Genomic DNA, 18,689 nt, shown 5'->3' with positions numbered 1-18,689 from the left:
GTATTTACTTGACTGATTACATGATTTATGTATTTATTTTATGATTGCATGGTTTAATGTTAGATGTCACTTTTCTTTCGACGATAAGAGAGAGAGTTGGCAGTTGATCTCCAAGCCACAGGAAGAGCAGTTAGAGATCAGAAACAGTAAATTGTGAAAAACAAAACCCTGCTTGACCTCTATGTAAATGGTGAAGGAATCTGCTTTTGTCATTTTGTCACTTTGCAAAAAACAGTTGCAGTCATCCAGTTGCGTAAAAGTGTGGACAAGATCTTCCAGAGGACTTCCTGAATGAAGACGGCAACTGTATGCTTCCAAAAAGAGTTACAAGATATGGTAAACATAAGATAAGCTGGGAGCTGGAGGGCAACGGGCAGCAAGCAAGATTAAGGTCTATAACAAATATAACAAATCTGTCTTTATTTATTTATTTGTCACAAACCTGACAAAAAAAGAAGCCACAAAAAATGTTTGGCACAGCCACCCATATACTAGTTTCCTGGCTGCAAAACAATGAAGAGTTGTAATACGTTTGGAGTCCAAAAACAGAACTGATTTGAAATTAACAAAATGGTCAGTTTTAATGACAGATTAAAGAAGTGACGTCATTAGAGGCGGGGCCGGAAGTGAGGTCATCAAAGTGGCCTGAACTGGAAGTGATGTCATCAGGGTTGGAACCAGAAGTGATGTCTTCAGGGCCAAGCAGAACTGAAGATGTGAGTTCCAAAATCTGCTAATTACACCTTTTGGTAAAATTTAGTGAACACGTGATTGTGACTTTTCATGCAGTTGGTCATGCGCCGAAAATATGTTTGAGCTTCAAAACCTGCTAATTGCAACAGTGTAGCGCTATAGTTTTAGGGATTTAGTTTCAAAATCTGCTTACGGACCCAGATTTTCCTATTTATCTCCAAAATGTATCATTTGTACTTAGCTGATTTTGGAACTGAGCTCATAACTGGTCTGCAAAGTGAGAAAAAGAGTCAGAACACTCCGCCACCTCTCGATCTGGCTCGGAATTACTCTTAATCAGGCCCTTTAGCTGCCTCCCTTATGCACGTGTGTGACAATTTTACATATTTTGCAGCTGACATTAGCTCCAGTTTTTCTGAACGTTAACTTATTCATTTTGTTGGTTGTGTGTCATATTGCCCAGTTGGCATAGAACGTCTAGGAACAGAGTTGGTAAATAAATAGAAGATAAGGAGCAGAAACACTATAAAGGTGTCCAAAAGTCTTGAAGAATATTTTGAAAGTAGCTAATAATTATCGGAAAAAAAATGCAGCTTTGGTGTAGGGGAGTTTGGAAGCTTTGTGCTCAGGAAAGTTGACAAAGATGGCCAATCAAGCAGTTCTTTGAATGGGTTCTATTCCATATAGTAAAGCACAAAGGAAATTTACGCTATTCTGGATGTGTGTGTGTGTGTTTTAAGTGCATTTTTAGAAATGCTACATATCTACAGCTGTGTATTCATTTAAGACAGATTCTTAATCAAATACTGACAATGTGTGTTGAAAGTATGAAACAAATTGTTCGAGGGAATGAGGTTGAAAATAACACAGCATTCTCAAACCTGCTTAAGGTGATTCAAAGTCACATGGGGCCAGGGCCTATCTCCGCTGCATCAGGTTGAATTTGTGCACACATTACACTAACACAGGGATTCTGCACCTAACATACACATCATATAGGCAAAGGAAGAAACAACAAAGTACCTGGAGAAAAACACCCACACAGATACGGGGAGCACAAGCATTCACAATGCAGACTTGGAAAACTATCTATATATCAGTACCTTTCCTAACATGCTAATTAAGATTATAGCTGCAGCGAGATGATGCTTTTATTTGAAATGTGAATTCATGTTTATACATCACACCTTTTTTCTTTTCTAGCCATGACTGAATCCCACAGAGTTCATTTCACTGCAAGTTTGCCAAAATTACAGAACTGTTTGGAAACTTCACTGAACTTGCAAAATGCATGTAAATCAAACAGAAAGGAGGAGTTGAACTAGTCTGAGTGGATTATAATGGTGCAGTGGTCTTGTATGTGTCCCCGAGGGCCTGACAACTAAGCTAGATCAAGTTATTGTGACCAAAAATGTGATCTGAGCTGTGAGGAAGCAGTGCTAACCACTGCGCCACAATGCATCAAGCAACAAAAAAAAAATAAGAATAAAATGAATACCACAAACAAAATACAACAAATGGGCACAAACCAGCTGTAAGGAAATAAAATATAGATCATTATGCTCACGTTGCACACATTGACCATGCTCTGAAGGGTCTAGCTTGTTCTAATGTGTGCAGTCCATGGCTCCGGGTGCAGCTGTGCAAAGGTTTTGCACTTTTTTTCTTTCATCAAGAGAGAAACAGCATGTAAATAGTAATAAATCTTTTTTATATTATTCTTGTTTTACAGGGTTTCATTCTGATTCGGGCAGGGCAAGGGGGAGGACTCCTTTAAGACTTGTTTTGAGATCGTAGCTGGACACATAGCCAGTTATGCATGCAAATTAGCCATGTGGTCCTGTGCAGCAGCCTGTGAACCAACTCACAGGGATCTGTGTCATGGCAGTAGCCGTTATGGTCAGTTAATGTACCTCTCAAATTCATTCAGGATGGAAATCCGGCTAGAGTACTGATCAGGTCGTGACATCACAGAGGAGAAGAGCAGATCCCACGAGATCTAATAGTAAGCACGTATGAAGGTTCTGCTGCAGCTCTGTGATTTCACAAGGCACTGGGGAAAAATAGTGTTCGTCTAAGCCGGCTGCACAGCGAATTTGCAGGAAAATATTCAGCAAATAAGATCTCAAGCAGACACAGCATATTCAAACACTTTGGCTTATTTTTACGATCAATACTGCTCTTAGTATTAGTTTAATACTTTCCTTACAAGGGCGGCACGGTGGCGCAGTGGTACCACTGCTGCCTCGCAGTTAAGAGACCCGGGTTCACTTCCAGGGTCCCTGTGTTGAGTTTGCATGTTCTCTGCATGGGTTTCCTCCGGGTGCTCCGGTTTCCTCCGGTTAGGTGCACTGGCGATCCTAAATTAACCCTAGTGTGTGCTTGGTATGTGTGTGCGTGTGTGGGCCCAGGGTTTGTTCCTGCCTTGCGCCCTGGGATTGGCTCCAGCATACCCTCGTGACCCTGTGTTAGGATATGGCGGGTTGGAAAATGACTGACTTTTCTTACATTTTCCTAAAAGTAAAAGAAGTCATCTGACTTTATAAAGATCACAGAGTGAGTTACTAATTGAGCCAGGAGTTATTCCAGAAGACTATGAAAGAAAACTTTAACAATAATTTCTGTTAACCGTAATGGTAAGAATTAAGCCTGATGTGTGACAGTGAGATGTTGCTTTCCCTCTGAGCAAAATGTAAGAGCTGTCTGGAACACCCAACTGAATACAGTGGAAAGTCTCTGTAAAATAACTTTTTTCTGTAATTTGATGCTTGCTTCTTAACACACTTCCTATGCAAGGTGAGCTTGACATGTCAGACACAATGAAAAAGTGGCAAAAATCACAATGGGGAAATGTAAAATCACAAAAAAAGATTTTATTTCTCATAGCTGCTCTTCCTTTGCACATTTATCTCACACTTTGCCCAGTTCTGATGAGTCACGTGACTCAGAGGTAAGACGTATTCTATACGTCCATTAGTGCTGCCATTCAGAAGGTGCTCTTCAGTGGTTTGGAATTTGTCATAAATAAATATTTGTATTTTTCTCATGTCAGTTTTCAGTATTTTTAATTATCTGTGTCTAATAAATATTTAATATAAGCTTTAACTTGAAGGACTGGCTCACAAGCCAAGGTTGGTCCTGCCTTGAACCTGGTGCTGTTTAAATAGACTCCAGTAGTATTTTAGCCTAATTTGAATCAAGCAGATCCAGAAATGGAGGAAAGGATGGATACAAGCCAGAAATAAGAACCTTTCTAAGTAGGATTATTTCCTTGCTATTTTGGAATCGATTTAATAAGTCATCATTTGCTCATTTTTTTCCAGGAAATTATGGAGAAAGTGGAATGGAAGCCTTCAAAGAACTGGCTGCTCAGGAGGGCCTCTGCATTGCCCATTCTGATAAAATCTACAGTAACGCCGGTGAGAAGCACTTCGACAGACTTCTGCGCAAACTCAGAGAGAGACTGCCTAAGGCGAGAGTTGTCGTCTGTTTCTGTGAAGGGATGACAGTAAGAGGGCTACTTATGGCTATGAGAAGACTTGGGGTCGCTGGAGAGTTCCTCCTGGTTGGCAGGTACTGTACCACCGTGCTCACATTTATGAATTGTGGCCTGGGAAAATGAAATCCTTGATTGTAACTTTAATTTTTGTAAAATTAGGCCAGAAGTAATATATTGCAAGCCTTTGCTATTTGATTAATTAATAATTAAATTAATTAAATTCTTTGATAGAAAAATTAACAGAATGAGATCCTAGCCACGTAAGACATATGCCATGTGGATTATAGGTTAAATAAAATGTGAAATAACTCAAGCATTTCAAAAGCCATACATCTATGTAGAAGCGCTTGAAAAAACATATGTGTTTTTTTTTTTGTAAAATCATGGTTGGAAATTACACAATGTATATGTATGTACAGGACTTAAAGGCGATATAGCTTCTAGTGGAATGTCCTTAAAAAGGGAATTGCTGAAGGAATGAAAGACCTTTGAAAAAAAGGTAGAAATTTACTGAGACGCGGCAAGATTTGTATTTTTTATTAAATGTGGCTTCTAGTTTTCAATCCTGGGCTGTTTATTTTATGAGTAATGATGCACAACAGAGGTGTGAATGTTATTAAAATGAGTTCTAAACCCAATGAAATTAAAATAAAGGGTTTTAATATTAACTATGGAATACAAATGCAATTTAGTAATTGACTAAAATCTGAATCAATTACTTTACTCATGCTTTTATATTAATCACAGGCTCTATCAACAGAAAAGAAATTATGCTTTTAACATATTCTGTGTGGTTGGGTTCTGCTTGTGTTTAAGATAATTTGTCGACTTGTTTCTAAATTATATGATTTTTATATGTCATTTGAGCTTCTTCTGTGGGAATGGTGTCACTCATTCTACTTGGTAAAGACACCATAGTGCAGTGGTTCTTAGAGTGTTAAGGATGACCACTTTGTCATGGTCAAATGCTGAGGACCATCTATGGCCAATAGGCACTGATTACCATAAATTCTGTGTATTACATGTATCACATTTTTTTTCTGCACATACTCATGAAAAGTACTGTAGCAACCTGAGGTCTAAAGAAGAAGAGATGGTGCTCATACTCACATGTAGAGTTAGTAACCCTGAACGGGGCTGTTTATCTGACGGCACCTCCTTATTTCAAGCCCCTGTGTTACTCCTGCTGTGATAGAAGATATCCTATGGGAGACAACAAAGAAAACCATGAATGAACAGGACTCTGCCAAACTTGCCCTGTTCTTCAGTCTCTTTCTATGTTGAAGGCTAATTCTTGTATGGCTATTCCGTTAGCAACCATGCTGGGTCTGAGTATAAGACTAGAGCGGGAAGAAGTAGTGTAGAAGGAAAATATATTATTGTCTGTAAGAAAGTCAGACAAGACGTCCTGTGGTCGGTGTCTAAGAGCCATTTTGTGTGGCCTTATCAGTAAGAAAGTTCGAGCCAGCCCACGGACCACCTGTGGCCCATGGCACACACTTTGAGAACCACTGCCCTAGCACACGTGCCAATATGTGACACAGAATATATTTAAGGTGCCTTTGCTTCTCATCTAAACTTTAAATCAATAAACAATTGACTTGGTGCTGTTTGAACAATGTAATAATTTTCTGTTTTTCAGTTTAATTTCGCCAAACTTCATCTGATTGAATTATCTTGACTTGGGTTTTGACTCAGAGTTTTCCTTTTCCTTAGACTCTCCAAATACTCAAATGATTCAATCAGCAAATATTCCTCATTTTTAAAAGGGCAGACATACAGTATGTACTGGTCATGAGTTTGCTGCACTTACATTAGGGCATAAAAGCAGGTGCAACAGAGGAAATCTTACTTTAAACAGGATTACTTGCAAAGATCCATGTGGCTTTTAAGATATTTTTTGAAAAATAGAGAGTGGCACCTGATCTCTTTAAGTAAGTACAACTTTTGTGACACGCTGAAATAATGTGATATGAGGATGTTTGCTGTTGATTACAGCTATTCCTGGTTCCTGTGCATTTCAAGTGCAGTTTATTTTTTTTAAATTTGTATGGAATTGGAATCAGATATTGTTTGCAGACAAAGATATATATATATATATATATATATATATATATACATATATATATATATATATATATATATATATATATATATATATATATATATATATATATATTACGCATAAATAAATAAACTGTTCAGTGCATGTGGGAGTAATATTGATTGGTCAGTGTATGAAACTATTCAGTTTGCTCTGCAGTGAAAGCACTAATGCTTTAAGAATAAACGTAAGCATCTGAGCAAATGATTTGTTCTGGAATATGAAATAGCAGGAACATGCCATCATCTCCTTGTAGAAGACTTCAAACACACGGATTGTAGGAATCTAAGCCTTCAAGTGATCTAAAACAGCAATGAGTGGCATTTGCAACTTAGGGGCTACATAGGCAGCTGTTCCCAGTCTTCTGTGGAGAATTGTTGCTAATTTCTTCACTTTTGTTTGGACTTTTTGACCTATTTTTGTTTTTGTAATTTAGCATGTATGCCAATATGAAGTTTTTTGCTTAAGAAAGAAATTTTCATGTTTTTGCTTACATTTGTAATCCTTGGTTTTTCATATAATTGCTGTTTATAACTATTTAGAGTGCAGTAAATGCCAAAAGGTATTGGCAGTAACACTGTGGTTAGTGTTTTTGCTTCACAGCTCCAGAAGCCTGGCTTTGAATTCTGGCCTGATTACTCTGTGTGAAGATTGCACAGTGATGTGCCTTTAAAACTACATGTTATAATAATACATATGCATTAGCTAAATGCTTATCTGTAGTTGTCCTTTCCTTCCAAATATTCAGCTCCAGGCTTTTGACCCTGCCTGCTCATTTGAATTCTATAGCAGTCATTTCTGTTTTCTGTGTGCCGCATTTTATCTGGCAGCAGGTTAAAGCAGTCAGTCATATTGTTTCCTCACAAAAGTCAAGTTTTGGGTTATGATAGCTGGTTTTTGAGTAAACACTGGGAGTGCTATGTTGGATGGTCCGGCATCCCAACCACGATGAGTGCTACTTCCTTACCAGGATGGGAGGCTTGTTTGAAAGGACAGAATGTGGCTGCTCACAGCAATTATGTCTTTCCCCCTTGCACAAGATGGCAGCATCCCACTGGTGTTATTCTCATATGGATACCCACAGGGTAGGCTGGGAATTACAGTACCATGGAACAGTTCTGTCAGAGATCTTGGGTGCCACCAGGGTGAGCTACAGGGGATCATTATACCCTTTTTCAAGAGCTTCCACCTGACCCAGGAGTGCTTCCAGTATGCAGTGCTGTGGCACTGGAAGTATTCCTAAGTCAGACATAAAAGAAGCCGAGTTTCCTGCATGAGAGTCCAGAGGAGAGTGGATGAGACTACAAAGGAGGTGTGGAAGGAGACAAGAGAATATTATAATGTTGTGGAAAGAAAAATATCCTCTTTTTAAACCCAGAATGGTGCAGTGATTTTGGGTGTTGAAGTTTAGGGCCTCAGTGGCTCCCCCTGCTGATCACAACATTTTGTGTTTTTCTGGATTTCTATTGGGTGTTCTTGTTTTTTCATACATTCCAAAAGAGCAACATTCTAACAACGTGGCATGTTTAAACTGCCCTGTTGTGTGGGATTTGGGCCCACAACTAAGTGCTATGCTAGCTCATTGTTGGATCCCTGAATTCTGATAATCCACTGGCGTTATAGGCTGTACACTTTTTATGATTTTTTTTGATGTACTTACTTGTTTTAAAAGTTAAACATTGTTTTGTAGTTAATAGAGTACCTAAAAACTTATTACAAAAACTGTGAGACATCTTTGCTATTAAGTGACCAATTGAGCCTAATAAATGGGATGGTGTCTGCTAGTTTTTAAAGCTTCTTACTTTCGTTGGTTGTAATATGCAACTTTTGATAATACTTTAGTCTCAATAGATACACTGTCTGATATAATGAACCTCTTAATATTCATTTTCCTAACATTTGATTGACTATTATCACACTGTAAAAAGAAACACAAGATGAACAAAAAGAAAAGTTGAGGTACCAGCCTGTAACCCCATTTAATGTCCACATTTTAGTGGCTGTAATAAAGAAAAGAAGAAAGGATACACGAATTTTGATGTTTTGAGCTCTGAACACATCCATTCTCATTGAGGGGTCAATGATTCACAATCACAAGAACTTCCTAGGTCAGATGGGTAGGTTAGGTTAGGGTTAGCCTTTATTGTCTCTCTTAAGAGAAATTTGTCCTGGACATTTGAGAGAACACATTCATCCCAGTGACATACATATCACTTACATTACTAAATACATTACACAGAATATTACACAATTACCCTACACCTAAAATATTACACTTTGCCTTTCAAAAAAACCTCATCTCTTATTATTTAATAATTTATTTGATCATTTGATCACTTACAGGTTGGTAACCTGTATCTCTTGCCTTTAGGCATTACCTCATACTCCTTATAAAGATTATGAGTTGGGTCACCAATTATTTTAACTGATATAAGCGTTAGCGGAAGAGAAGGAGCAATTTGTGTTCCAAGTGACATTATTGGTCCTCTGGACAGTTCTCCTCTATTCTTGAGCAAACAGAAACTGGGTTAGTGTCTGTGCTATATTCAAATCCTTCTCCTTTATATCAGTCAGCCTCTTACCTCTGAGATGAGCCCTTTGCTTACTTGTCTGACAGCACATATACAAGACGCCTTAAAGATACTGCCCCTTAACATGAGCTCCCACCATAGTTAGGTAATAAGTAGCTTTCCTATTGTTGTTGATTTATTTAAGTAAATCTTAAGTTTACGCAAAATATTCACTAAAGTGTTTTGGCTCTTTCACTGAAGAGCTTTGGCAACCAACAGCCTCAACATTTCTATACAATACACTGCTTTCAATGTCCAGTCATCATGAGAGGTGGCTGTACTGTCTCCTTAGTTCTGGTCCTAGTCTTATTAGTGTTGAATTTCTGGACATTTATGAATATCTTACTAAGCTGTTTTTGCAACTTGCCCGGGATTGGTTCCTGCCTTGTGCCCTGTGTTGGCTGGGATTGGCTCCAGCAGACCCCTGTGACCCTGTGTTCGGATTCAGCGGGTTGGAAAATGGATGGATGGATGGATGGATGGATATAATAGAAGAATTTAAAAAGCGAGAACAGCGTGGAGCACAACTAGTAGTAGGAACATCAACAGTAATATTCAAATCCATCATTATAGAAAAGTGATCAGTAAAAGAAACATTGTACAAATCAATTTTATTAACTGAAATATCACATGTAAGAACGAGATCAAGGGTGTGACCGAGAGAGTGAGTTGGCATATTAATATGCTGGATAAAATCAAATGAGTCCAATAGTGATAAAAAGTCATTAACCAAAGGTTTCAATTGACAACAAATGTGAATGTTAAAATCACCAACAATAAATACTTTGTCATGGGAGAGGGTGATATCAGCCAGGAGATCAGAGAATTCAGAAATGAAGATATCATTAATTACAGGAGGTCTATAAACCACGGCAAACAGCAGAGAAGGAGAGCTGCACACTTCAAAAAGTTGCAGTTCGAAGCTACTAAACAGACCCTTTGTAAGGCTCCGACATAAGGACATACTTTAAAAAACAGTGGTAATGCCCCCACCACGACGAGTCAGCCAGAGGAGAGTTTAAAAATGAATAACCTGATGGTAACAAGTCAGTAAAACATGAAGAGTCACCATTTACAATCCAGGTCTCAGTGATGAAAAGAAAATCCAGTTTATTTGAGATAATAAAGTCTTGCAGAATAAAAGTTTTATTAGACACTGATCTCACGTTCAAGAGAACAGCCTTGATAGAGGTAGAAAAGCTTGCTGCAGGATGAGCACGGGTGAGCGTGTGAAGATTAGCAGTGTTTACTCCCAGAGAGCACACCGAGGAAGAGTGATGCTGCCTTGAGATGGAGAAATTAAATCCGGTATCCAGCACCCATGGACCAGGGATGGAGTCCTGTGCAGGAGAAGATGGGTGATAGATAACTCGCAGGCATCGGGCATCCAAGCTCTGGGACTTGAGTCGGCATTGTTCAACAGCAATACCTACTCTTTTTCCACAATGGCAGCAGTTGCGTTTGCATCTCCGAGAGGCATTCAGCTCACTGATACAGGTGAACCATCAGGAGATGAAAATTGAGAGGAAAGCAAGCAAGAAAATATCTTAAGTAAAGAATCATGATCATAGGACAGTGGCCATTGAGATAAACTAATACATAAAAATGAAGTTAAAACATAGATTAGCGAGACGACCAGACGGTCAGCCACACCAGTCAGCACCATCTTAGTTTTGAGTCTTCAGCCGGGAAGATGGTGGTTAGCAACACAGGTCCTAACCAATTGCACATCCTATCTCACACATAGCCAACTTTCATTACATAGAGGCCAATGTAATGGACTACGACGTTGTCTGCAGGGTGAATATGAACAGCCCAGTAGATGTCATTATTATTTTAGAATAAGTATCACTATGATTCTAGGTCTTGCAGTTATGTAAAAGACTACAGTTAGTTTTAATGTTTTATATTATGTTTACTTTATTTTCTGTATTACTACTGGTGCAAGTAAATTCCCCTTCAAGGTCAATAATGATCTATCTATCTATCTATCTATCTATCTATCTATCTATCTATCTATCTATCTATCTATCTATCTATCTGTCTGTCTGTCTGTCTGTCTGTCTGTCTGTCTGTCTGTCTGTCTGTCTGTCTGTCTGTCTGTCTGTCTGTCTGTCTGTCTGTCCGTCCGTCCGTCCGTCCTTTTAATTTACACAGTATTCTGGCTTCTTTAAGAACCAATATTCTAGAATTTTGTTTTTAAATTTGAGTCAAAGAGTGTAAATACATTATTAATCAACAGAGGATTTAACAGTCATGGATTTTATGGATCAGGATAACAAAAAATGGAAATCTGACACCGCTGTTGCTCATTAGTTAGGTGTTAAATCATTATATGGAGTCACTCTTTAAAAAGTTATGATGATTTTGATAAACTTGGGTGCACGATTCTATTGTGAAAGCATATTACTTTGAGAACAAATAAAAGAGAAATACTGTAACCTCCAGTGTGTGAGATACTAATTAGACCAAACTTTAGGGATGGTACAAGGTCTGAAAGTAATTTTTAAAAAATTACTCAATTCTTTCAGTTCACTAAGGGGAACAATTTGTATTACTTATGTAAAAAAAGACTTATTTATGCATTTGAAATAAATGCTAGATGCACACTGCAGGAGAACCTTTTGAACATAGATGATATGCCTACTCCAGGGTGCAGAACTTTCTATAACAGTGACTACACAAAAAAAAGAAATGGGTACTTACAGTGGAGGATTCTGTAAGCTGCACTTACCATTAACTGTTTTTTAAAAGCTATTGATTCCAGTACTGTTGAAAACTGTTCTTTCTGTAATCAAAAAGAAATTGTTTTTCATCCTTTTGTACAGTGCAGTAGACTGATACTACTGTTCAATTTTCTTTTTGTGTTGTTTTGGAAACTTGGAATTGTGTTTTCAGAAATTACTTTTATCTTTAGGATAGTCATCTCTAAGGAAAAACAAAAAGAAATATCTACTTGGTGGCTTTTTCTTAAAGAAACAAAGCATTTGATTTTGAAAACTAGATGCAGTATGATGGAGAACCCTGCAATGACTGATGCTTTGCTAATTCTTAAGGTTCTAATTCATAACAGACCTGAAAGTGGAAGTGGAATTTGCTTATTATAAAATGACAAATCAGATCATAGAATTTCAAGAAATCTGAGGAACTAATGATGTTTTATGTTCTGTTCACACTTCAGAAAAAAATAATAATTTCCATGTAAGAAAATATAGCTTAAATCATACAAAATTTTAAATGTTACTTTAAAATTTTAAAATCTATCTATCTATCTATCTATCTATCTATCTATCTATCTATCTATCTATCTATCTATCTATCTATCTATCTATCTATCTATCTATCTATCTATCTATTCCTCTAATACAGAAATATGAAGTTATAGGAAGCTTGTGCAAAATAATAAAAATGTCTTTGCAGTTTACTCAAGTGTTTCATCATCTTTTTTTAAACCTATTTAATTAGAAGCATGACCTGTAGAGTACGCATCGAGAGCATGGGCGCACACTGCTCTAAATAGCTAATTCATTTCATACTGTGCATTAGCCGCTTTCATTGGTGTTCACTGAGATGAAATCACATGGATCTCCATTTTTGCACTTTAAAATCTCCAACTGTTTCTGTTTCAAACCATAAGTAAGCAAGGCCATTTTGAGACCCTTCCGTGTATCTGCATCAAAAAGTTTTGTGTGCCTCTATTTTCTAAATACATTTTTTATTAATATGCCACTAGGTTTATGCATTTATGTTTGAAGTTCATTCATGTCAAGAAAGCAACACAACTGGGACAATAACTGAGAGTTAACACAGCTTGAAGTCTTCTTGCATTAGAATTTATTAAGTTGCATTCTTTTAGTTTTCTGAAGTTTTAATCATAGTGCTGTAATATAACTGACCTTTCTTTCAAAAGAGAAAATGAACCTCTTATATTGAATACTAATTGTAACTGAGTATCTGTTGATCTGATCTCAAAGTTCCTGGTTTAACAAATCTGAACATGCACTAAAAGAGAGTATCTTCACAAATGCAGTAATATTGTATGCTCAAAACTAGAGTCAAATAAGTGTGATTGTCTTTCATGGCAGAAACCAACCCAGGATGTTCAAAACACATTAAAAGAAGATCAGAAAATCAGTTCTGTGTAGTTTTTCAATATGGAGACTAAAATATGGCAAACATTGTCTGGTCACTGTTAGTTAGTCTGTTCACCATGCAGTTCAAACCAATGTTAGCCTTGAGTCGGTTGTTAGTAATTATCTTGACCATACTAATGAATCTACAACTAACTATCAAGTGATGTCATTGAAAGTCAAAGAAAATCCAATAGAGGCATTAGGCCTACATAGTTATTATATTGTCACACTTGGGTCACAGATTTGCACAGAAATACATGGGATTGTAGAGACAGGAACTTTATTCAAACACTGCAAACGAACATATGTCTCTTTCAAAAGTTAAACGTGCTCCTTGACAACACAGACATGACAGTTCCGTCTCATAATTAAAAGAATGCAAACATATCTTCTTCTTCAAAGGAGTGTGTGTCAGGAGCAGAGAATGTCTGGGAGAGGGAGAGAAAAGCAAACAATCAAAAAAATGATAGGTGATGTTCAGGCTTTTAAGTATGCGAAGTACCGCATGGGAAACATATCACGCGACAGAGCAGCCGCAAGTAAGCCAGCAAGTAAGGGAGCAATGTGCTGCCTCCCCAGATGTGGGAGCTACATCAACAACTGGATCCCCTGGAGGTCTTCCTGAGGAAATCCGATTTTCAGGTTTTACAGTTCATTGATGCTCTAACCTCCGTTCAAAGCGACAAGCATTCCCTGGGCTTTTCTCCAAGCAGTTTGAGAACCCTCCAAATGTTTGGCTAAGATCGTCAATGACTCAACATCATGACGAAGACATTCATCTTGGAGAACTGCAGGTATCCCTGCCAGCAGTATATTTATAACAACTTTTTCCACAACGCGTTCCATCTCAGCTCCCTCAAACCAGCAATGAACTTTAGGAATCAAATCTTGTATCTGCGCATGAATGGAACCATCCATGTTCAGTCACCAATCGTGATGTGAAAAACTTTAGCCAAAAAGCTCATAGTTTTACGTAAAATAACCTGCTGCTTCAAGAAATCATAATCGGCGAGTTTATCGTGAGGCACATGCCGTAAGGCAAGTAAGGCATCCCCAGACAAAAAAGGGGTGGCAATAACAGCCCAGTTTCATTTGTTCCATCTCATCAAAGTCGCCACATGCTCAAAAGCTAAAAGCTGGGTCATCCGAAGGGCCCATCTTCGTCAGCACATCCTTAGAATTAGCAGGAGGAGCAGGAACCGGTTCATCCTCCAGGTCGGAAGGAAGCGGGACATTTTGAGCGATTTGAAACAATTCCTCGGCATTCATCTGTGCAACCATTCCTGGTACCACTTGTCACGTTTGGGTCACAGATTTGCACAGAAACACATGAGATTGTAGAGACAGGAACTTTATTCAAACACTGCAGACAAACATACAGTGGGTACGGAAAGTATTCAGACCCCCTTCAATTTTTCACTCTTTGTCATATTGCAGCCATTTGCTAAAATCATTTAAATTAATTTTTTCCCTCATTAATGTACACACGGCACCCCATATTGACAGACAAAAAAAAAGAATTTTTGAAATTGTTGCAGATTTATTAAAAAAGAAAAACTGAAATATCACATTGTCCTAAGTATTCAGACCCTTTGCTCAGTATTTAGTAGAAGCACCCTTTTGAGCTAATACAGCCATGAGTCTTCTTGGGAACGATGCAACAAGTTTTTCACACCTGGATTTGGAGATCCTCTGCCATTCCTCCTTGCAGATCCTCTCCAGTTCTGTCAGGGTGGATGGTAAACGTTGGTGGACAGCCATTTTTAGGTCTCTCCAGAGATGCTCAATTGGGTTTAAGTCAGGGATCTGGCTGGGCCATTCAAGAACAGTCACAGAGTTGTTGTGAAGCCACTCCTTCGTTATTTTACCTGTGTGCTTAGGGTCATTGTCTTGTTGGAACGTAAACCTTCGGCCCAGTATGAGGTCCTTAGCACTCTGGAGAAGGTTTTTGTCCAGGATATCCCTGTACTTGGCCACATTCATCTTTCCCTTGATTGCAACCAGTCGTCCTGTCCCTGCAGCTGAAAAACACCCCCACAGCATGATGCTGCCACCGCCATGCTTCACTGTGGGGACTGTATTGGACAAGTGATGAGCAGTGCCTGGTTGTCTCCACACATACCGCTTAGAATTAAGGCCAAAAAGTTCTATCTTGGTCTCATCAGACCAGAGAATCTTATTTCTCACCATCTCAGAGTCCTTCAGGTGTCTTTTAGCAAACTCCATGCGGGCTGTCCACCAACGTTTACCATCCAACCTGACAGAAATGGAGAGGATCTGCAAGGAGGAATGGCAGAGGATCCCCAAATTCAGGTGTGAAAAACTTGTTGCATCTTTCCCAAGAAGACTCATGGCTGTATTAGCTCAAAAGGGTGCTTCTACTAAATACTGAGCAAAGGGTCTGAATACTTAGAACCATGTGATATTTCAGTTTTTCTTTTTTTAATAAATCTGCAACAATTTCAAAAATTCTTTTTTTTTGTCTGTCAATATAGGGTGCTGTGTGTACATTAATGAGGGAAAAAATTAACTTAAATGATTTTAGCAAATGGCTGCAATATGACAAAGAGGGGGGTCTGAATACTTTCCGTACCCACTGTATGTCTCTTTCAAAAGTTTAAATGTGCTCCTTGACAAGACAGAGATGACAGTTCCGTCTCACAATTAAAAGTATGCAAACATATCTTCCTCTTCAAAGGAGTGCGCATCAGGAACAGAGAATGTCTGGGAGAGGGAGAGAGAGAAAAGCAATCAATCAAAGACCGATAGGTGCTGTTCAGGCTTTTAAGTATGCAAAGTACCGCGCGGGAAGCATATTGTGTGACAGAGCAGCCGCAAGTAAGCCAGCAAGTAAGGGAGCAATGTGAAGATAGTCTTTCAGCGTTTTTTAGAGGAGCATCCGTATCCTCTAGGGGTGCAATCAGCCCCCCTACTCACAATATAAACACTTTTTTTACGGAGTTAGTGAAGAGCTGTGTCAGTGTGCATTTGCAAAAAATAAAATCTGTAAAGGGCACTTCCCATGAGGAGCAAAAGAAAAATTGAAATAGAATTTTTAGCTGTATAGCACCTGGGGAATATACTGTCAAAATAATGTCTTTAACTTTCTTACATAATTTGTTAGCTGTAGAAATAACCTTTACATATTTTTTTATATTCTATTTTTATTTTAGTATATAACATATAAATTAAAATATATTTTTCTAACATGTAATTAATATATTACAGTCATAATAGTCTATATTAATTTATTAGTGAACAATTAAGTCTTTTGTTCTGCAAGACATTTTGATTTTCTTGTGGAATGGATAACACAGTGACCATGATAGTCCACTTGCAAACAGAGAAATTCACTAAATGCTATTGACAGACTTATGAACTGGAGTGATAATTTGTAGCTTCCAACTAAATAAGTGCACAGGAGATAAGTCAGACTTATGACAAAAAATGCAGGATAGAAGCCGAAGATGATGGTTCTGATTTCTTAACATTGGTAATGTAATCAGTTTAAATTAAAGAATACAGAAAATAACACAAATTTCAAAGAAAAAGTTGTTATTATGCTTCCAGATAATAATATGGTATAACAATATACATATTTATACATAAAAAATCAGACAGAGGTTAAGACTGAGTGGTGTGGATATCTTACATTTTTTAAAACAGCATTGAACAATATTTTTTCTATGGTAAAAGATAAGTTTATAGTAATAGTAATATAAAATTAATGTTTGATTTCTGATATTCTTTCTTATATAGAGTTAATTATTCTTCTGCTTATATTTTTATACTAAGCATAAATAAGATCAAGACAAAAAAAGAGGATTCAGGAAAGACTTAAACTCTGATGCTTCTGACTTGTAGTTAGAAATGTTGCTGCCTGCATGCAGTCACAGAGCCCAGATGAATACATAACATTTCTTTATTTGCACAGAGTTATGCACAAATGTCTCAGTACATGCAGTAAATAATTAATTAAATAATACATATTATTTTGTATTTTTCTATTACCAATACCTCATCTAATACACCACATCATCCGACTCTTAATATACAGAAGTTTATAACCTCCTCCAATCAACTAATGCCACCAGTAATTTCGGACTCTTATCAATTCTCCCATTACTCTGAACACTGCTTCATTAAGAGGGGTGTTTTGCGGATTGTCCTAATGCTCTTAGCACCACTTCATATTAGGGGTGTATGGGCTTTCCCATCAGTTTATCACAGTAAATTCACAGTGAATACCGGATTTTTCCTGCTAGACAAAGGAGGGAGCCCCCAGTGCTTGGACCCATGTTGGCGACTGGGAGGATGGGTGTGCTGGTGGCTAGAAAGTATAAACCAGTAAGCAACATATGCATCAATATGAACTCTAAAGCAAAACCAGTCAACTGCATAGCACTGCAATACATACCAGTCTGTATCCATGTCCTGTTATATATACAGTAGATTTATATTAATAAAGATAACAGTAGCATCTGTTAATTGAAAATCATTCCTATCAGATAATATGCAATACTACATGTGTCTATTTTTCCATTACTGATCAGGTCTAATCCGGTTCAAGGTTGCAGAGACCAGGCCTTACAACAGCAGTTTAGAACATAAGGCAGGAATCAACCCTGTATGAAGCGCCAGGCTATTGCAGGGCACATTTGCTTACAGCCACACTCAGTCACATCGAGCCAGTTTAGAATCACCAATCAGCCTAACCTGCATGTCCTTATGATGTGGGAAGAGAGTGGAAGTACCTGGAGAAACACACTGACAGACAGAGGAGGAAGGTGCAAACCCATACAGAGTTCATATAGGCTGGGATTTCAAACAGAGCTGTGAGGTACCATCATGCTGGCATAGTATCATCTGGTTTTATCTAAAACAAAGAACACAATACAACAAAGAAGTGTTGTGAATTGCATAACATTTTTTAAACTATTTTTTGTTAATAAAACATATATTTGAAACAGTGAGTTGTTTGATATCCTTATTTTCAAAAATTGTGTGTTTCGCTTTCTATTTTTTTCATTTCTAGCTTGGTAAAACAGATTTGTCACCCACTCCTCTATTTGCCCTTTTAGGATACTGAGTAACAAGCCAAATTGCCGATTTACAAAAGACAATTGAAGCTTAAACTGTAATTAGAACTTTGTTCTGCCAGTAGGGAGCCTTTTTTCACACACTTTCTCTTTACTCAACCTTTTTGGCGTTCTTTTTTCTCACTCCTTCAGTGCCGTTCAGAGTGATTCAACTGAGTCATCTCCTGGCCGCCTAGCTGAAAATAACCTCAAGCAGCTGTTTTCTAAACTGTATAGCTATTAAGGTGTTAGTGTAACAAAATCAATTTCCCCTAGAGAAGAGTAACCCTTCAAGGTTTGTGCTCCTTTTCCTTAAAGATACATAGAAAGATGTGTCTATGAGGACATAAAATTAAAAACAATTCAGTACATTAAAGAATGCTTCATTTTGAGCTGGCAATGATGTGATTGTTCTTAGTAATTGTATTAGATATTTAATTTCCATTTTACTTAGTCATCATACTTTCTAAAATAAAGTATGAAAGAGGCAAAGATATATATATCTTTGTAATATATGTACTGTATATTATATTTCATGGGTTCCTGTTAGGACAGACTGTGTCCCCTCGTAAACCTGAATTGGATTAAGTGAAGAATGTTATTCTATGTTAA

The 18,689-nt window shown here is 37.7% G+C and overlaps 1 protein-coding gene across 5 annotated transcripts in view; it reads left to right on the top strand.

The window, feature by feature from the left end:
• LOC114648704 (metabotropic glutamate receptor 1-like) overlaps nucleotides 1–18,689 on the top strand; it is a 384,098-nt gene that overhangs the window by 49,574 nt on the left and 315,835 nt on the right. For all 5 annotated transcript variants that reach the window (XM_028797884.2, XM_051925288.1, XM_028797885.2 and 2 more), the window contains exon 3: nucleotides 4,017–4,266. In XM_028797884.2, coding sequence (XP_028653717.1) covers nucleotides 4,017–4,266 — 250 coding nt within the window. The remainder of the gene's footprint in view (nucleotides 1–4,016; nucleotides 4,267–18,689) is intronic.

This window comes from Erpetoichthys calabaricus, chromosome 3 (assembly GCF_900747795.2).
Source record: "Erpetoichthys calabaricus chromosome 3, fErpCal1.3, whole genome shotgun sequence".
NCBI lineage: Eukaryota > Metazoa > Chordata > Cladistia > Polypteriformes > Polypteridae > Erpetoichthys > Erpetoichthys calabaricus.
The sequence above is the reverse complement of the archived record's forward strand: the minus strand, read 5'-3'. Positions and strand labels throughout refer to the sequence as shown.